At 33.0% G+C, this 21,850-nt stretch overlaps 1 protein-coding gene and 1 long non-coding RNA gene across 6 annotated transcripts in view; one reads left to right on the plus strand and one right to left on the minus strand.

The window, feature by feature from the left end:
* The window catches only part of LOC127738091 (uncharacterized), a 30,487-nt gene extending 27,269 nt beyond the window's left edge, over positions 1 to 3,218 (minus strand). The window contains exon 1 of the long non-coding RNA XR_007999938.1: positions 3,181 to 3,218. This is a non-coding gene — a long non-coding RNA (uncharacterized LOC127738091). The remainder of the gene's footprint in view (positions 1 to 3,180) is intronic.
* The window catches only part of LOC127738084 (uncharacterized), a 91,862-nt gene that overhangs the window by 58,077 nt on the left and 11,935 nt on the right, over positions 1 to 21,850 (plus strand). The window contains exon 6 of one of the 5 annotated variants that reach the window (XM_052249184.1): positions 17,419 to 17,510. The exons of the other annotated variants lie outside the window; for them this stretch is intronic. Coding sequence (XP_052105144.1) covers positions 17,419 to 17,493 — 75 coding nt within the window. The 3' untranslated portion in view covers positions 17,494 to 17,510. The remainder of the gene's footprint in view (positions 1 to 17,418; positions 17,511 to 21,850) is intronic. 5 annotated transcript variants of the gene reach the window in all.

The raw sequence follows: 21,850 nt of genomic DNA on the forward strand, positions 1-21,850 counted from the left end.
ACTTATGCTTATAGTGCATTTTAGGCACTCTTGAAATGATAGACTAATGCTCATTTTTGCTAAAAAAATTGTAACTGAGATAATGGCTTCACTTAACTTGAAGTTTTGCCTATTATAATGTACAATTTACACTTTGACTTTATAGATGAGAAATCACAGCTGTCTTAAACATGCTTCCACAGTTATTGTTTTCACACATTAGGTTTCATAATTAAGGATAATGATTATGCAGTGTAATAGTCTTTCAAAGTTCAACAAGTTCATTTATACCGTGATTCCTGGTTTTAAAAAAAAGGAACCCAACTTTTGTTGATCAGGAATGTCCCCTGAAACTAATTGAATTAATTGATTAATTGAGTTAAAATTTTGAACTAGATTTTCAGATCTTATATCCTAATCTTCATATTTAAGTGACACATCAGTCAAATCATGCAATTACTGCCTATTGAATTGATGCCTTAGTCCTTCAAAGTCTGACAAAGATGTATAGCTAGTAATATACATCCTTGGTCCCTTGCTGTTACCCAAAATAATGTTGATTTTCACCTCGCGCAAAAGTGACTAAAGCCCTCAAAATCCTAGCTTAAACCCTGTTCATAAATAAATATTCTTGTTAACATAGTTGACACTACATTAACTATAGGTCTTTCACTTTTACTGTTCTAGAGTTATGCTCCTTTACAAATGTTCTCTCCGTTCTCTAACTTAAGTTTGCCTCAACCAAATGTTATGAAACTTATACACAATGCTTATTATAACAATATACAGATCAAGTTTGAATTTTGGTGCCGTCACTTTTTTCTGTTCTAGAGTTATGCCCTTTACAAATGGAAAAATTGTAAAAAAAAATTTTTTTTTTTTCTAAATATCAAGTCATTTTTATACGACCGCAAAAAATTTTTGTGATCGTATATTGGTATGATGTTGGCGTCGTCGTTGTCAAAAGGAAGGTGGGGATTGATTTTGGGGGTTATGGTACCAACAGTTAAGGAATTAGGGGCCAAAAAGGGGCCAAAGTTGAGCATTTTCTAGTTTCCAGACAATAACTGTGGAACGGTGTATGGATCTCTCTGAAATTATACTACAAGTTTCCATACCACAAAGGGATGGTTAGGATTTGCTTTGGGGGGTTATGGCTCAAACCGTTTAGGAAAAAGGGGCAAAAAAGGGGGAAAAACAAGGTTGTCCTGGTTAATGGACAAATACTTTAGTACAAAACATAATTTAAAGCAGTGTAAGGGAGATAAATCAAATACATCATTGAAATTATCTCCCTTACACTGCTTTTAAATTATGTATAAAGTAATGGTTAATGAACAATTAAGATAATTTAAAACAATAAAAGGGAGGTAATCCAAATACAACGTTTTGGTTACTTCCCTAACACTGCTTTTAAATTATGTTTAAAGAAATGCATATTTATAAAGGAAGACCAGTAAAAATATCTGCAAATGTTGCATCTTTTTTTTTTACAAAAAAATCCATATAAAAGATTTGACACAATATTTTAAATTCTATTATAAAATAGATTAAGTTAGCACTATGGTAAATTTAAATGGGTAATTATGGTTGCAAACTCCATTGGAAATTTGAATTGAGATTATGACCATATCTTGAGGGAAAGATTTTTTTGGGGGAAAAAAAGGGGGGGGGGGGGGGTAAAAAGAAATTGTGGGGGGTCAATTTTTTCTCATTTCAGATTTCAGAAATTAAAAAGAATTATTCTTCAAATATTTTTTTTTTTTCAAATTTCAAATATTGAAAAATTTCAAGAAGTAATCTTTAATTGCACAGTATGGCGCATTTGATTTGTAAAATCTTTGACCACATTTATTTATTTGTTATGCCGAATCTAACCGTGTATTTTGATTTTTAATTTTGGGTCCAGTTTTCAAATTGGTCTACATTAAGGTCCAAAGGGTCCAAAATGAAACTTAGTTTGATTTTAACAAAAATTGAATATGTGGGGTTCTTTGATGTGCTGAATCTAAACATGTATTTAGATTTTTGTCGAGCCTGCGACTTTTGTCGCAGAAAGCTCGACATAGGGATAGTGATCCGGCGGCGGCGTTAGCTAACTTCTTAAAAGCTTTATATTTTAGAAGGTGGAAGACCTGGATGCTTCATACTTTGTATATGGATGCCTCATGTTACGAAGTTTCCGTCAGTCACATGTCCAATGTCCTTGACCTCATTTTCATGGTTCAGTGACTACTTGAAAAAAAAGTTAAGATTTTTTGTAATGTTAAATTCTCTCTTATTATCAGTAATAGGATAACTATATTGTGTATGTGCGTACCTTGCAAGGTCCTCATGCCCGTCAGACAGTTTTCACTTGACCTCGACCTCATTTCATGGATCAGTGAACAAGGTTAAGTTTTGGTGGTCAAGTCCATATCTCAGATACTATAAGCAATAGGTCTAGTATATTCGGTGTATGGAAGGACTGTAAGTTGTACATGTCCAACTGGCAGGTGTCATCTGACCTTGACCTCATTTTCATGGTTCAGTGGTTATAGTTAAGTTTTTGTGTTTTGGTCTGTTTTTCTTATACTGTATGCAATAGGTCTACTATATTTGGTGTATGGAATGATTGTAAGGTGTACATGTCTAGCTGGCAGGTGTCATCTGACCTTGACCTCATTTTCATGGTTCAGTGGTCAAAGTTAAGTTTTTGAGTTTTGGTCTCTTTTTCTAATACTATATGCAATAGTTCAACTATATTTGGTGTATTAAAATATTTTATGATCTTTATGTCAGTCACGCAGGTTTTATTTGACCTTGACCTCAATTTCAAGGTTCATTGCTCAGTGTTTAGTTTTTGTGTTTTGGTCTGTTTTTCTTAAACTATAAGCAATAGGTCAACTATATTTGTTGTATGGAAGAATTGTTAGCTGTACATGCCTGCCTAGCATGGTTCATCTGACCTTGACCTCATTTTCATGGTTCATTGCTCAATGTTTAGTTTACTTGGTTAATGTTAAGTTTATGTGACAGTTGTAATAAAGCTTTATATTTCGGACTATCAACATAATATCAATGATTAGTAAAGAAGGCGAGACATTTCAGCGTGTGCACTCTTGTTGATTTTTGGCCTTGTTTGATTTCAACAAAAATTGAATATATGGGGTTCTTTGATTTGCTGAATCTAACGTGTATTTAGATTTTTTATTTGTGGACCCTGCTATCAAATTGGTTCATATTGAGGTCAAAAGGGTCCAAAATTAAACTTAGTTTGATTTTAACAAAAATTGAATTCTTGGGATTCTTTGATATGCTGAATCTAAACATGTATTTAGATTTTTGATTATGGGCCCAGTTTTCAAGTTGGTCCAAGTTGGGGTCCAAAATTAAACTTTGTTTGATTTCAACAAAAATTGAATATATGGGGTTCTTTGATATGCTGAATCTAACCATGTATTTAGATTTTTTATTTGTGGGCCCGCTATCAAATTGGTTCATATTGAGGTCAAAAGGGTCCAAAATTAAACTTTGTTTGATTTCATCAAAAATTGAATTATTGGGGTTTTTTGATATGCCAAATCTAACCGTGTTTTTAGATATTTAATTTTGGGTCCCGTTTTTTAAATTGGTCTACATTAAGGTCCAAAGGGTCCAAAATTAAACTTAGTTTGATTTTAACAAAAATTGAATTCTTGGGGTTCTTTGATATGCTGAATTTAAACATGTGTTTAGATTTTTGATTATGGGCCCAGTTTTTAAGTTGGTCCAAGTTGGGGTCCAAAATTAAACTTTTTTGATTTCGACAAAAATTGAATATATGGGGTTCTTTGATATGCTGAATCTAACCATGTATTTAGATTTTTTATTTGTGGGCCCCGCTATCAAATTGGTTCATATTGAGGTCAAAAGGGTCCAAAATTAAACTTTGTTTGATTTCATCAAAAATTGAATTATTGGGGTTCTTTGATATTCCAAATCTAACCGTGTATTTAGATTTTTTATTTTGGGTCCCGTTTTTTAAATTGGTCTACATTAAGGTCCAAAGGGTCCAAAATAAAACTTAGTTTGATTTTAACAAAAATTGAATTCTTGGGATTCTTTGATATGCTGAATCTAAACATGTGTTTAGATTTTCGATTATGGGCCCAGTTTTCAAGTTTGTCCAAGTTGGGCTCCAAAATTAAACTTTGTTTGATTTCAACAAAAATTTAATATATGGGGTTCTCTGATATGCTGAATCTAACCATGTATTTTGATTTTGGACATTGGACCATAATAGGTAAATGAAAAAAAAATCAAGTTCTTAGACCACATTCTTTCTGTGTCAGAAACCTATGCTGTGTCAAATATTTAATCACAATCCAAATTCAGAGCTGTATCAAGCTTGAATGTTGTGTCCATACTTGCCCCAACTGTTCAGGGTTCGACCTCTGCGGTTGTATCAAGCTGCGCCCATTAAAGCATTTTATTAAAATTGGAGTTATCTTTCTTTGTCCATGATTATAGTTGAATCAACTACAATCAATGCTTTATACAATGCAATGTTTAATTTTGCCTTCCACTGATAAAGCAATTTTTACCCTTCATTTCTAAAAATATTTTAAAGTCTTCTTTGAAAACTGAAGTTATCTTTCTTTGTGCATAATGGTAGTTGAATCAACTACAACCAATGCTTTATACAATGCAGTATTCAATTTTACTTCCTACTGATAAATTAAAGTTATCTATAATTCAGTGCTTACAAGCACTTTGATTACTGTTCTAGGGTTATGCCCATTTACAAATGAAAAAATTGCTGAATTTTTCGTTTCCGTTCTTTAACTTGAGTTTGTCTTAACTAAATGTAATTTCTAAAAGTATCAATGTCATTATTCAAGTAATTTTTATACGACCGCAAAAAATTTTTGCGGTCGTATATTGGTATGACGTTGACGTCGTCGTCCTCGTCTGGCGTCGTCCGGCGTCGTCCGAAGACACATTGGTTTTCGCACTCTAACTTTAGTTTAATTGAATGAATCTCTATGAAATTTTACCATAAGGTTCAATACCACAAAAGGAAGGTTGGGATTGATTTTGGGGGTTATGGTACCAACAGTTAAGGAATTAGGGGCCAAAAATTTGTAACTTCCAGACATAACTTGTGTGTTAGTGTATGAATCTCTCTGACATTGTACCACAAGGTTCCATATCACACAGGGAATGCTGGGATTGATTTTGGGGGTAATTGCCTAAAAATATTAGGAATTAGGGGCCAAAAAAGGGGCAAAAAACAAGCATTTTTCCAGTTTCATGACAATAACTTGTGTGAAAGTGTATGGATCTTTCTGAAATTGTACTACAAGGTTCCATATCACAAAGGGAAAACTGGAATTGAGTTTGGGGGTAATTGCCCAAAACGTTTAGGAATAAGGGGCCAAAAAGGGGCCAAAAATAAGCATTTTTCTAGTTTCCAGACAATAACTTGTGTTCAAGTGTATGGATCTCTCTGAAATTGTACCACAAGGTTCCATATCACACAGGGAATGCTGGGATTGATTTTGGGGTAATTGCCTCAAAATTTTAGGAATTAGGGGCCAAAAAAGGGGCAAAAAACAAGCATTTTTCTAGTTTCATGACAATAACTTGTTTGTTAGTGTTTGGATATTTCTGAAATTGTACTACAAGGTTCCATATCACAAAGGGAAAGCTGGAATTGAGTTTGGGGGTAATTGCCCGAAACATTTAGGAATTGGGGGCCAAAAAGGGGCCAAAAATAAGCATTTTTCTAGTTTCCAGACTATAACTTGTGTTTAAGTGTATGGATCTCTCTGAAATTGTACTGCAAGGTACCATACCACAAAGGGAAGGCTGGGATTGAGTTTGGGGGTGATGAATCATAAGGGGGTTAAAACAATCAGGAGGGGGGGGGGAATTTTTTTTATTTTTATTTTTTTTTTATTTTTTTCCTTTTTTTTTTCTTTTAAAATTTTCCATTTTAAGTTGGTTATTTCTGATTTATATTTAAAAGCAAATAATAATGATATGGTAGGAGAAACACACCAAACAGATGTGTAAATTATTATATAATAAGTATTGTGCAATAGCAAGAAATTTTCAATTGCACAGTATTGCACAATAGCAAGAAATCTTCAATTGCACAGTATTGCGCAATAGCAAGAAATCTTCAATTGCACAGTATTGCGCAATAGCAAGAAATATCCAATAGCACAATATTGCGCAATAGCAAGAAATTGTCAATTGTGCAGTATTGCGCAATAGCAAGAAATATTCAATTGCACAGTATTGTGCAAAAGAAGATACTTCCTATAAATTGCTTATTTCTTGACCAATGTCAATGGGGTTTTATTCTTGAATTCTTGGGGTTCTTTAATATGCTGAATCTAACCGTGTATTAAGTTTTTGGATTTTGGGCCCCGTTTTTAAATTGGTCCACATTGAGGTCCAAAGGGTCCCAAATTAAACTTTGTTTGATTTCATCAAAAATTGAATTATTGGGGTTCTTTGATATGCCGAATCTAACCGTGTATTTAGATTCTTAATTTTTGGGTCCGTTTTCAAATTGGTCTACATTAAGGTCTAAAGGGTCCAAAATTAAACTAAGTTTGATATTAACAAAAATTGAATTCTTAGGGTTCTTTGATATGCTGAATCTAAACATGTATTTAGATTTTTGATTATGGGCCCAGTTTTCAAGTTGGTCCAAATTGGGGTCCAAAATTAAACTTTGTTTGATTTCAACAAAAATTGAATATATGGGGTTCTTTGATATGCTGAATCTAACCATGTATTTAGATTTTTGATTTTTGGGCCCCGTTATCAACTTTGTCCACATTGAGGTCAAAAAGGTCCGAAATTAAACTTTGTTTGATTTCATCAAAAATTGAATTCTTGGGGTTCTTTGATATGCTGATTCTAACCATGTATTTAGATTTTGGATATTGGACCATAATAGGTGAATGTCCAATTTAAAATTTTTAAGTTCTTAGACCACATTCATTCTGTGTCAGAAACCTATGCTGTGTCAAATATTTAATCACAATCCAAATTCAGAGCTGTATCAAGCTTGGATGTTGTGTCCATACTTGCCCCAACTGTCAGGGTTCGACCTCTGCAGTCGTATCAAGCTGCGCCCTGCGGAGCATTTTATTAAAATTGGAGTTATCTTCCTTTGTCCATGATTATAGTTGAATCAACTGCAATCAATGCTTTATACAATGCAATGTTTAATTTTGACTTCGACTGATAAAACACAGATCAAGTTGAATTTGGGTAGTGTCACTTTAACCATTATTGAGTTATGCCCCTTTATAAATCGAAAGATTGCAAAATATTTAGTTTCCATTCTGTAACTTAAGTTTGCCCCAACCAAACACTATGAAACCTATACACAATATTCATTACCACAATACGAACGAAGTCGAAGGGGACTTTAGGTTTGCACTCCTTCCATCTGTCTGTCTGTCTGTCTGTCTGTCTGTCTGTCTGTGCCTGTCTGTCTGTCTGTCTGTCTGTCTGTCCTTCTGTCAGTCCGGCAAATCAGTTTTCCACACTTTTTTTCTTCATGCTTGAAGATATTGATTTTATATTTGGTATATTGTTTTATCATGACAAGTGACAGATCAAGTTCGAATTTTGTTCCGGTCTGATAATTTTGTGCAGAGTTATGGTCCTTGGACTTGGAAAATTCACTCAAATATTCAGTTTTCCACACTTTTTTCCGTCATTCTTGAAGATATTGATTTTATAATTGGTACATTGTTTTATCATGACAAGTTACAGATCAAGTTCGAATTTTGTTCTGGTCTGATGATTTTGTGCAATGTTATGGTCCTTGGACTTAGAAAATTCACTCAAATAATCAGTTTTCCGCACTTTTTTTTGTCATGCTTGAAGATATTGATTTGATAATTGGTATATAGTTTTATCATGACAAGTTACAGACCAAGTTTGAATTTTGTTTCGGTTTGATGATTTTTTGCAGAGTTATGGTCCTTGGACTTAGAAAATTCACTTACATTATCAGTTTTCCTTACTTTTTTCGTCATGCTTGAAGATATTGACTTGATATTTGTTATATAGTTTACACCATGACAAGTTATGGATCAAGTTAGCATTTTGTTACAGTACAATTATTTTTTAACCGGTTAGGGACTATGTATTGCCATGCAATACTCTCAGAATGCTTGTTACTACATAATACAGATTAAGTATGAAATTTGGTGGCGACACTTTTACCATTCTTGAGTTATGTCCCTTTATAAATATAAAAATTGCTGAATTTTTCATTTCCGTTCTCTAACTTTAGTTTGTCTCAACCAAATGTTATAAAACTTATACACAACCGTTCTAGAGTTATGCGTGTTTACAAATAGAAAAAATTGCTGAATTTTTAGTTTCTGTTCTCTTCTTTAGTTAGCCTCAACCAAATGTTATGAGACTTACACACAATGCTTATTACCACAAAACTCAGATCAAGTTCAAATTTTTTATGAAGTGAACTTTAAAAACTAAGCTTATATTGTTTATTAATAAACATATATTTAGATTTTTGATTTATGGCTCAGTTTTCAAGTTGGTCCAAATCAGGGTCCAAAATTAAACTGTGTTTGATTTCAACATAAGTTGAATAAATATAGGGTTCTTTGAAATGCTTAATCTAAACCTGTATTTCTTTTCATTATTAATAAGATGATACCACATTGAGGTCCAAAGGGTCCTAAATTAAACTTTTGTTTAATTTCATCAAAAATTGAATTCTTTGGTTCTTTGATATACTGATTATAACAATGTTTGAGTGTTAAATCATATCTATTTTTAGAGAACTTAGTCATCACTGGTTGTGTTATTATATTATTGATTATAATTTGAAAAATTGCGTCATACTTATTTAAGAAAAATTTTATCCAGTTTGAGTTATTTCCCTTTGCACAGAAAATATTATTGATAAAATTAACCTGTGTTTCATTTCAACATAAATTAAATATATATAGGGTTCTTTCAAATGCTGAATCTAAACCTGTATTTAAATATTAGATTTTTGGGCCCAGTTTTCAAGCTGGTCCAAATCAGGGTGCAAAATTAAACTTTGTTTGATTCAACAAAAAATGAATTTATTGGGTTCTTTGAAATGCTGAATCTAACCATGTATTGAGAGATTTTGGATTGTGCTTTCCTTTATCAAATTGGTCCACATTGAGGTCCAAAGGGTCCTAAATTAAACTCTTGTCTGATTTCATCAAAAATTGAATTCTTGGGTTTCTTTGATATGCTGATTCTAATTTGTACTTAGATTTTGGATATTGGACCATAATAGGTAAATGTCCAATTTCAAATATTTCAGTTCTTTGACCACATTCATTTTGTGTCACAAACCTATGCTGTGTCAAATATTCAATCATAATCCAAATTCAGAGCTGTTTTAAGCTTAAATGTAGTGTCCATACTTGCTCAACTGTTCAGGGTTCGACCTCTGCAGGAAAATCCGGTTTGCTGTCACTCTGACAGCCTCTTGTTTTTTATATGCTGAATCTAACCATGGAATTAGATTTTGGATATTGAACCATTAAGTAGATTAAATGTCCAATTTCAAATTTTTGAGTCATCTGACCACATTTATTCTGTTTCAGAAATCTATAATGTGTCAAATATTTAATCACTATCCAAGTTCAGAGCTGTATCAAGCTTGAATATTGTGTCCATACCTGCCCCAACTGTTCAGAGTTCGACCTCTGCGGTCGTATCCAGCTGCCCCAGGTGGAGGACATTTTTATGCCCCCGCCGTAGCGGTGGGGGCATTAAGTTTTACCCTTGTCCGTCTGAACGTAGGTCCGTACTTCCCAAAATTGGTTTCTGTTCTCTAACTTTAGTTTGCCTCAATCAAATGTTATGAAACTTATACACAATGCTTATAACCACAAAATACAGATCAAGTCTGAATTTTGGTGGTGTCACTTTAACAGTTCTAGAGTAATGCCCCTTTATAAATGGAAATATTGCAAAAATTTTAGTTTCCGTTCTCTAACTTAAGTTTGCCTCTACCAAATGTTATGAAACTTATACACAATGCTTATTACCACAAAACACAGATCAAGTTTGAATTTTGGTGGTGTCGTTTTAACCGTTCTAGAGTTATGCCCCTTTATAAATGGAAAAATTGCTGAATTTTTCGTTTCCATTCTCTAACTTATTTTATATAATATAATGGAACCCCACCCTTTAAACTGCTAAAGGTTTTCATGTGCATATATAACCAGTATATCTATCTACAAAACAAAAATAACCTGTTTTACAACTTTTCAAACCAGTTTTGATTATATTTAACTTCATTTAATGCATGGTAAATCCCTAAAGTCAAACAAAAAGAAATATATTTATCTGAGGAGAGACAGAGAGGTCTTTCAACTGTGACAAGGCAAAAGCTCACACCTCATTGCAAGCTCAAGACATAACACAATTCTTTGTTAGATGTTGGTCATGTTACATCTATGCAGTGAGGAGTGACATCAGTGAATGAGACCCATCACTAAATTTGTATTTACCCTGAGTAACATGATGGATGCCACTAGTGGAGCAGGATCTGATAACCCTTCCAGTACAACTGAGATCACCCCAGTTTTTGGTGGGGTTTGTGATGCTCAGTCTTTAGTTTTCCATGTACTCAGTAGTGTTTTGTGGACCTTTTTTTCATCTTTTTTTGTTTTTTTTGCCCTGGCAGTGTCAGTTTTTTTTCTACTTATGATTTTTGAATATCCCCCAGTATCTTTCTACTTTATATTTACAACTATAAGGGGCAATGAAATCTAACAACTATGGTCATAATTTGTCCAACAGTTTCAAATCAAAATACATAAACAATACATATATTTAAAAAAACATAGGGCACATCAGCATATAAATCTATATTGTTAATAAGAATTTCTAAAAGCTTAGATTCTTTATTACAGCCCATCATTACATATTAAAAACATGAAAAAATCCAATTCCAATTTGTAGATTTCCTTCCTTGACAGCTATGTTTAAGATGTAGTTTTTCATTGATTTTTTCAGTGACCTTTTTAAATTTTGACGAGCCTGTGACTTTTGTCGCAGAAAGCTCTACATAGGGATAGTGATCGGGCGGTGGCGTTAGCTAACTTCTTAAAAGCTTTATATTTTCCAAGGTGGAAGACCTAGATGCTTCATACTTTGTATATGGATGCCTTATATTATGAAGTTTCCGTCTTTCATACATCCATTGTCCTTGACCTCATTTTCATGGTTCAGTGACTACTTGAAAAAAAAGTTAAGATTTTTTGTATATAATGTTAATTAATCTAGTTTCATGACAATAACTTGTGTGTAAGTGTATGGATCTTTATGAAATTGTACTACCGGTACAAGGTTTCATATCACAGAGGGAAAGCTGGAATTGAGTTTGGGGGTAATTGCCCAAAATGTTTAGAAATAAGGGGCCAAAAATAAGCATTTTTAGCTCACCTGACCTGAAAGGTCAAGTGAGCTTTTCTCATCACTTTGCGTCCGTCGTCCGTCGTCCGTAAACTTTTACAAAAATCTTCTCCTCTGAAACTACTGGGCCAAATTTGACCAAACTTGGCCACAATCATCATTGGGGTATCTAGTTTAAAAAATGTGTCCGGTGACCCGGCCAACCAACCAAGATGGCTGCCATGGCTAAAAGTAGAACATAGGGGTAAAATGTAGATTTTGGCTTATATCTCTGAAACCAAAGCATTTAGAGAAAATCTGACATGGGGTAAAATTGTTTATTAGGTCCAGATCTATCTGCCCTGAAATTTTCAGATGAATCGGACAATCTGTTGTTGGGTTGCTGCCCCTGAATTGGTAATTTTAAGGAAATTTTGCCGTTTTTGGTTATCATCTTGAATATTATTATAGATAGAGATAAACTGTAAACAGCAATAATGTTCAGCAAAGTAAGATCTACAAATAAGTCAACTTGACCAAAATGGTCAGTTGACCCCTTAAGGAGTTATTGCCCTTTATAGTCAATTTTTAACCATTTTTCGTAAATTTTTGTAATCTTTTACAAAAATCTTCTCCTCTGAAACTACTAAGACAAATTTAACCAAACTTGTCCACAATCATCATTAGGGTATCTTGTTTAAAAAATGTGTCCGATGACCCCGCCCGTGAACCAAGATTGCCGACATGGCTAAAAAATGGTACATAGGGTAAAATGCAGTTTTTGGCTCATATCTCTGAAACCAAAGCATTTAGAGCAAATCTGATGAGTATAAAATTGTTCATTAGGTCAAGATCTATCTGCCCTGAAATTTTCTTACCAATCAGGCAACCCATTGTTGGGTTGCTGCCCCTGAATTAGTAATTTTAAGGAAATTTTGCCGGTTATCTTGAATATTATTATAGATAGAGATAAACTGTAAACAGCAATAATGTTCAGCAAAGTAAGATCTACAAATAAGTCAACTTGACCAAAATTGTCAGTTGACCCCTTAAGGAGTTATTGCCCTTTATAGTCAATTTTTAACCATTTTTCGTAAATTTTTGTAATTTTTTACAAAAATCTTCTCCTCTGAAACTACTAAGACAAATTTAACCAAACTTGTCCACAATCATCATTAGGGTATCTAGTTTAAAAAATGTGTCCGATGACCCCGCCCGCGAACCAAGATGGCCGACATGGCTAAAAAATAGTACATAGGGTAAAATGCAGTTTTTGGCTCATATCTCTGAAACCAAAGCATTTAGAGCAAATCTGACATGGGGGTAAAATTGTTCATTAGGTCAAGATCTATCTGCCCTGAAATTTTCAGACCAATCAGGCAACACATTGTTGGGTTGCTGCCCCTGAATTGGTAATTTTAAGAAAATTTTGCAGCTTTTGGTTATTATCTTGAATATTATTATAGATAGAGATAAACTGTAAACAGCAATAATGTACAGCAAAGTTAGATCTACAAATAAGGCAACATGACCAAAATTGTCAATTGACCCCTTAAGGAGTTATTGCCCTTTATAGTCAATTTTTTACAATTTTCATAAATTTTGTAAATTTTTGTAAATTTTTACAAAGTATTTTCCACTGTATCTACCGGGCCAAGTTCATTAAAGATAGAGATAATAGTAAGGAGCAAGAATGATCAGTAAAGTAAGATCTGCAAACACATCACCATCACCAAAAAAAATCACCATCAACAAAACACAATTTTGTCATGAATCCATCTGTGTCCTTTGTTTAATATGCACATAGACCAAGGTGAGCGACACAGGCTCTTTAGAGCCTCTAGTTCTGGTTTCCAGACAATAACTTGTGTTCAAGTGTATGGATCTCTCTGAAATTGTACTGCAAGGTACCATAACAAAAAGGGAAGGCTGGGATTGATTTTGGGGGTAATTGCCTCAAAATTTTAGGAATTAGGGGCCAAAAAGGGGCAAAAAAACAAGCATTTTTCTAGTTTCAGGAAAATAACTTGTGTGTAAGTGTATGGATCTTTATGAAACTGTACTACAAGGTTCCATATCACAAAGGGAAAGCTGAGTTTGAGTTTGGGGGTTATTGCCCCAAACATTTAGGAATTTGGGGCCAAAAAGGGGCCAAAAAACAAGCATTTTTCTAGTTTCCGGACAATAACTTGTGTTCAAGTATATGGATCTCTCTGAAATTGTACTGCAAGGGACCATACCACAAATGGAAGGCTGGGATTGAGTTTGGGGGTGATGAATCATAAGGGGGTTCAAAAAATTTGGGGGGAGGGATTTTTTTTTTTCCTTTTTTATCACTTGGCGTCCGTCGTCCGTCGTCGTCGTTGTCCGTCGTGGTTAGCTGTTTACAAAAATCTTCTCCTCTGAAACCACTGGGCCAAATTTAACCAAACTTGGCCACAATCATCATTAGGGTATCTAGTTTAAAAAATGTGTCCGATGACCCCGCCAACCTACCAAGATGGCCGCCATGGCTAAAAATAGAACATAGGGGTAAAATGTAGATTTTGGCTTATATCTCTGACACCAAAGCATTTAGAGTAAATCTGACATAGGGTAAAACTGATTATCAGGTCAATCTATCTATCTGTCATGAAATTTTCAGACAAATCTGACAACCTGTTGTTGGGTTGCTGTCCCTGAATTGATAATTTTAAGGAAATTTTTTGGTTATTATCTTGAATACTATTATAGATAGAGATAAACTGTAAACAGCAATAACGTTCAGCAAAGTAAGATCTACAAATAAGTTGTCATGACCAAAATTGTCAGTCGACCCCTTTAGGAGTTATTGCCCTTTATAGTCAATTTTTAACAATTTTTCGTAAATTTTTGTTATCTTTTACAAAAATCTTCTTCTCTGAAACTACTGAGACAAATTTAACCATACTTGGCCATAATCATTATTAGGGTATCTAGTTTAAAAAATTTGTCCGATGACCCCGCCCTTCCAACCATCATGGCCGACTTGGTTAAAAATAGAACATAGGGTTAAATGCAGTTTTTGGTTTATATCTCTGAAACTAAAGCATTTAAAGGCACATCTTACAGGTGACAAAAATGTTCATCAGATTGAGATTTATCTGCCTTGAAATTTTCAGACGAATCCGACAACCTGTTGTTGGGTTGCTGCCCTGAGTTAGTAATTTTACAGAAATTTTGCAGTGTTTGTTATTATCTTAGATATCATTATTTATAATATCTAATATCTAATACTATTAATTATGATTTTAACCTTATTTTACATGATTTCCAAAGCATCAGTAAATACAGGTGAGTGACACAGGCTCTTGAGAGCCTCTAGTTTCCTTTTTTTTTCTTTAAAATTTTCTATTTTAAATTGGTTATTTCTGATTTATATATAAAAGCAAATAATAATGATATGGTTTGAATAGGTAAATTAAAAATTTATAAGTTCTTAGACCACATTCATTCTGTGTCAGAAACCTATGCTGTGTCAAATATTAAATCACAATCCAAATTCAGTGTGTATCAAGCTTGAATGTTGTGTCCGTACTTGCCCCAACTGTTCAGGGTTCGACCTCTGCGGTCGTATCAAGCTGCGCCCCCCGGAGCATTTTATTTAGATACTGTAAGCAATAGGTCAACTATATTTAATGCAAAGATTGATTGTAAGGTGTACATGTCTGTCTGGCATGGTTCATCTGACCTTGACCTTATGTTCATGGTTCATTGGTCAATGTTTAGGTTTCCTGTTTAATTCTGTTTCTTAGAGACTATAAGCAATAGGTCAATTATATTTGGTGTATTGAATGATTGTAAGGTGTACTTGTATTTACGGTTTGGTTTATCTGACCTTGACCTCATTTTCTTGGATCGTGTTAAGTTTATGTGATACTTTTAGTTAAGCTTTATATTTAGGACTATCAACATAAAATCAATGGTCAGTAAAGAAGGCAAGACATTTCAGCGTGTGCACTCTTGTTTTAAACAGATACAGACATTTTCTATTTAATATTGTGATTTTGCTTTTCAAATGTTTTATAGTAGCCAAGATTGAATTTGCATATAACATTTTCATTGATTACTATACATTGTAAGATCTTATGATTAAATCCTTTTGATAAGCTCACTTGGACCAAATGGACATGTTAGCTAGTCTCATCATTTGGTGTCCCTCATATGTCTTTTTCCAACTTCTGCCAACTGTAAATGTTTACAAAAAAGTTCTCATCTGAAACTACTGGACCAATTAGAACCAAACTTGACCTTAATCATCTTTTGGGTATCTAGCTAAATAAATGTGTCTGATAGTCCGCACTACTAACCAACTGTGCTACAGCTACCAAGGTGGCTAATAATAGACAGAGTATGGGTAACAATGCAGGTATTGTCAAAAATCTTAAAATTCCTTATAGATAGAGAAATGCTAGGCAAGTCAGAAACATTCACATTGTCAAGATCTATCTAATGTCCATTTTGATATGTTCTGCTTATTTGCAAAGATTTGAAATTGATATCATAATTAACATAAAATTAATAGAAGTTAAAAGTGCAATTCTCGAAAATAGTATATATTCCTTTTACTATTTCAACAATAATTTAAATGTTCTGGTAATTTAAGAATTCTGTACATCTTAAATCTTTTATATTCTGCTCACCTGGAAGGGTCAGTTTCCGAGCTTCTCTTATCACATAGTGTCCAATACTTGGTCAACTGTTCACTTTCACAAAAATCTTTTTCTTTGAAACTAGTGCCAACTAAAACCAAACTTGACCACAATCATCCTTTGGGTATGTAATTAAAAACGAATACGTCCAATGATCCTGCCTGCCAAACAAAATAACTACCAAGGCCTTAAAAATTTAACATATTGGTAAAATGCAAGTACATGTATTGTCTATTATCTTAACAAATGTTATAGAGAAAAACTGATGAACTGTGAAGTAATATTAAAAATGTTAGGATCTATACCTACTGTCTATTTTAACCAAAAATATCAGTCTACTCTTTACTGGAGTTAATGCCCATAAATAATAATTTCTACATATCTTTTTCATATTTTCTTACTTTGGATTCATTTATTTTCATGGGTACCAATTTTCGCAGATTGAGGAACAATTGTATTTTGGTGTATACTTGATATCATGATTTTGCCAAAGTCTGAATACAAGCCTATAGAAAATTTGTGCTATGTTGAACATTTAAATTCATGGTTTACCTATATCCACGAAATCTACTAAAATTGATATCTTAGGAAAAATAATAAATCCACAGTATTATCATGAAAATAGACATAACCTATTAGCAGGACAAGATTTTGGCTCAATCAGTTTCCATTTAACACATTAATTGTCTTGTTGCTTTATTTTGATTTTATGAAAAAATACCAGAAGAGCAATACAGGTTCCTTGGAGCCCCTAGTTTCATTTCTGTATAAAAAGGAGAAAGCTCCGAAATGGCCTTATTTGGCCCAGAATGTTAAGTCCATTGTTTCAAGATAACAAGTGTTTCTTTGTAGTCATTGATTTAGCTACGATTCATTGTGATATTGGTCAATAAATCCTATTTTGAATTTAAGCTGAAAGTAGGGACCATATTAGGGCCTTATCAAACCCATTCCTTATTTAACTTTATCAAAGACGTGTAGGTATAGAGTGGACATCAGGATTTTCTGGCATAATTTTTAATGGAAAAATTAGTTCAAATTCAAATGAATACACAAAATGTAGATAAAAAATAATAGATTAAAAAATTGTTTTACATCTTTAAATGAACAAACAAATTTGGCCAATTTTAGTGTTTTATTTACTGTCTTGAAAACTAAAAAATCTTATGTTAAATCACATATAATATGAAAAAAGAAAGAAATCTATGGATATAAAAGTGCAAATCTTTTCTAAAAACAAATCCCAGTACACCAACAGAGAAATCAATATCCTTTACAAATATCGTTCAGTGCACTTTAAACAGAACTAAAAAATGTCATTGTGAAATCAGATTAAAAGGCATACAAATCTGTTTGACAGGCAGGGAAAAGAACATTTTTCATAATTGATTTTTTTTCCTGGTGGATTGCAATGGGCTATAACTTCAGCTTCTAATGATTTAACTATAAAAGGTAAGACATAAGTTTATTGTTCCTAATGATAAGATAAAGACTTCCAACTTCTTTTTGGTTACATTCATGCCTCAGTAAGTTTCAATTGTATCTGTAGTTGTCATCTGTCTGGGAAATAATAAGAATAGTTTGTCCATCAATAATTGTTCATTATTTTCACATGTTTTTATACGATGTCATCCTGAAGACATTTGGTTTCCAGATAATAAATTGAGTATAAGGGTATGGATCTCGATGACATTGTACCACAAGGTTCCATACCACTAAAGGAAGCTTGTGATATTTTTTTAGGGTTATTGTCCTAACTGTTTAGGAATTAGGGGCCAAAAACAAGCATTTTCTTGTTGCTTGACAATAACTTGTGTATAAGTCTATAGATCTCTATGAAATTGTACCAAAAGGTTCCATACCTCAAAAGGAAGGTTGGGATTGATTTTGGGGGTTATGGCCAAAACCTTTTAGGAGTTGGAGGCCATAAATGGGCCTAAAAACAAGAATTTTCTAGTTTCAGGACAATTACTTGAGTATTAGTATTTGGAATTCTATAAAAAAGGAAGGTTGGGATAGATTATGGGAGTAATGACCCTAATAGTTTAGGAAAACTGGGCCAAAAACAATACTTTTCTAATATTTTGTATAAATTGCTTTGACCATTTTCAATGGGGTTTAAGTCGAAGTCTTGAATTCTTGTGATTCTTTAATATGCTGAATCTAACCGTGTATTTAGATTTTGGATTTTAGGCCCTGTTTTTTAATTGGTCCAAAGGGTCTTTAATGAATTTAGGGGTTCTTTGATATGTTGAATCTTAATGTGTATTTAGATTTTGGATTTTTGGCCCAGTTTTCAAATTGGTCCACATTAAGGTCCACAGGGTCCAAATTTAAAGTTAGACTGATTTTTCCAAAAATTTAATTCTTGTGGTTCTTTGATATGCTGAATCTAACAATTTATTTAGGTTTTTAACTGGATTTTCAAAGTCAAAATCGGTTATGATTTGGGGATGTACGGCGGGCAGGCAGGCGTCTGCCAAACAGTGTCCGTTCATTTACATGAAAACACTTTGAAGAAATTTTTTCAAATTTAGATATGTTGTTTCCTGTGACTTAATGAAGGTCAAGTTCAATTTTCATGAATTTAGCTTTTCTCGTTGTTCAGTTATAGCCCTTTCCCAAGAATTCAATTTTTGATGAATTAATCCATTTCTGTACAAAGGGAAATAACTCATTTTTTTAAAAGCTTTTTAAAGACATTTTATTAATGATAAATGACATTTTGGATTTATTTTTCTTTTCTTTGGTAAATTGTTTGAAGAATTTTGTGGTAGGTTTGTTGGTTGTTCTGTATAAACTAATTTTCTGAATGCTATATATATATTTTTTTTTTATGAAGTGAACTCCTTTAATTAGATAATAATCTATTTTTATTAAAGGATATATTTCATTACATTACATTGTGTAGATCAAGTTGATAGATAAGTTGCAGATCTATATTAGTTTGTGACAAATGAAAGAAAAAATATTTGGAACTATTAATTATATTTGATTATAATTTGAAAATAGATATACATTGTGTTACATCATATCTAATTTTAGAGAACTATTTTTAGTGAAATCATATCTAATGTTAGAGTACTATGTTAAACCATATTTCTGTTCAAAGGGAAATAACTCAAACTTATTCCATGAATCAGTAATGATAATATCAAAAGGAGTAGGCCCAGTAAGACCCCTTTTTGGCCCCAAAATATAGCAGTTTTACAAAATTGTTAAAATGTAAATTTTTAGCTATTTATTGGAAAGAAGAATACTTCTGTTACATAAATATGGGCTGTTTTTGACAATACAATGCACATGCATTGGGTACTAGCATCATTAAGTCATGTTAAATTACTGAAATCTTCGAAATTTTAGCATTTTGGTTAATTTTGAGACGGTTTCCGTCTAAAATGGAAGTGGCCGCATTTGTGTTCATTCTTAATATTTAAATGTAATTTGATGATAATACATAACATATATAAAGGTTGAGAATGAACACGGATGCGGCCACTTTCATTTTTGACAAAAACCATCTGAAAAGTGACATATTATGGCATGTTTGATAGATATTTCATATTTTAGCTTGACTTTGAGCGTCTTTAATGAGTAAATCAGTTCAAATCTTTTACATAAACTAATTGAATCGACTGAATTAGACACTTAAGTGTTTAAAAAGTGTCCAAAATCATTCATCAGATGAACCTGAATTTTGAGGCCAAAATCAGCCCTTACCGGACCTTCTCCTTTTATGAAACTTATACACAATACTTATTACCACAAAACTCAGATCAAGTACAAATTTGGGTAGCATCACTTTTACCGTTCTTCAGTTATGTCCCTTTATAACTTTATATGATGTGCAAGTGGGGGCATCATCTGTGTCCCATGGACACATTTCCCCATTTATTTCATTTATTTTAAAGCTCAACTTTAGATATCACTTAGATCCTGTTGTCCACTCTCTGTTTACTTTTTGTCCCCTGTAGTTTGTGCAAATTTGTCAGGGATTAGGGCTTGGAATATGAACAGTTTTCAAGCTATTAAATTTTTTCCTAGGTTAAATTTTTCCTTATTGTTAATTGAATTTTGAACCCCCCTGTATTTGCCTCGATGTATTGTTAAATTAAGAGATAATTCATGGTGGCTTGAATTTATACCAATTAAACCACAGTTAGCCCATTATGCTAAAGTTTTTATACGACCGCAAAAAATTTGCGTTTATATAATGCTATGATGTAGTCATCGTCCGAAGACACATTTGGTTTCCGGACAATAACTTTAGTTTAAGTGAATGGATCTCTATGAAATTTTACCAGAAGGTTCAATACCACAAAAGAAAGGTTGGGCCTAAATTAATATATTGTTTGTTTTCCCAATCCCGACCCTGCCAAGCCAGGTGTGGGTAGGTAGGTAGGGAAATAATATTATTTTTCCAAAAAGCTTGAACATTATCGGACGATCTGGCAAACCTGAAAATCCAAAATGATTAAAATAATATTTGACTTAGTTTTGACGATAAAATTTTACGAGTAGCACCATTTTTGCAGGGTCGGTCGGGATTGGGGAAACAAACAATATTTTATTTTAGGCCTTGGGATTGATTTTGGGGGTTATAGTACCAACAGGGTCCAAAAACTAGCATTTTTGTAGTTTCCTGCAGACAATTACTTGTGTGTAAGTGTATGGATCTCTCTGAAATTGTACCACAAGGTTCCATATCACAAAAGGAAGGCTGGGATAAAGTTTGGGGGTAATTGCCAAAAACGTTCAGGAATTAGGGGCAAAAAAGGGGCCAAAAACAAGCATTTTTTTTTAGTTTCCAGGCATTAACTTGTGTTTAAGTGTATGGATCTCTCTGAAATTGTACACTTTTCCAGAAAAGAAAATAATCTTCAAAATTTCAACAACAAAAAAGTTTCGGGAGGAATTTTTTCAAATTTTTTATGGAATTAATATTTTTTTCTTCAAAATTTTTGAAATTTCATATTTTTTGTACGACCGCAAAAATTAAAAATTTTTTGGTCGTATATTGGTATCACGTTGTCGTCGTGGTTGTCGTTGTCAGCGTTGTCCGAAGACAGATGGTTTCCGGATAATAACTTTAGTATAAGTAAACAGAAATCAATAAAATTTTAACACAAGGTTTATAACCACAAAAAGAAAGGTTGGGATTGATTTTGGGGGTTATGGTTTCAAAGGTGTAGGAATTAGGAGCAAAGGGCCCAAATAAGCATTTTTGCAGTTTCCAGACAATAACTTATGTTTAAGTGTACGAATCTCTCTGAAATTATACCACAAGTTTCCATACAACAAAGGGATGGTTATGGGGGGTCATGGCTCAAACCATTTAGCAATTAGGGGCAAAAAAGGGGGAAAACAAGGGTTTTTATGGTTAAAGGACAATTTAGACAATTTAAAAGCAGTGTAAGGGAAGTAATCCAATCCATTTAAAGCATACTGTTGTATATAGGTTTGATTACCTCCCTTACACTGCTTGTAAATTATGTATTAAGAAATGATGATTGTCTTGAGATGATTAGCTGTAAACTTATTTTTAGAAGTTACTATTAATTAATATTAATTTTAACCATGACTGTATGTCATTTTATATTTTAATATTTTATGATGTATTTAAATAAATTAAAAAGAAAATTTCTTCAAAATATTTTTTTTTGGGGGAGGGGGGGTTAATATTCAACAGCATAATGTATTGCATAAAATCAAAAAATTGAATATAAATTCAAATCATATAACCAATTTTAAGTTCTTTGACTACAGTTATTCTGTGTCAGAAACCTAGTATG

The sequence above is a fragment of the Mytilus californianus genome, unplaced genomic scaffold (assembly GCF_021869535.1).
Source record: "Mytilus californianus isolate M0D057914Y unplaced genomic scaffold, xbMytCali1.0.p SCAF_4, whole genome shotgun sequence".
Taxonomy (NCBI): Eukaryota; Metazoa; Mollusca; class Bivalvia; order Mytilida; family Mytilidae; genus Mytilus; species Mytilus californianus.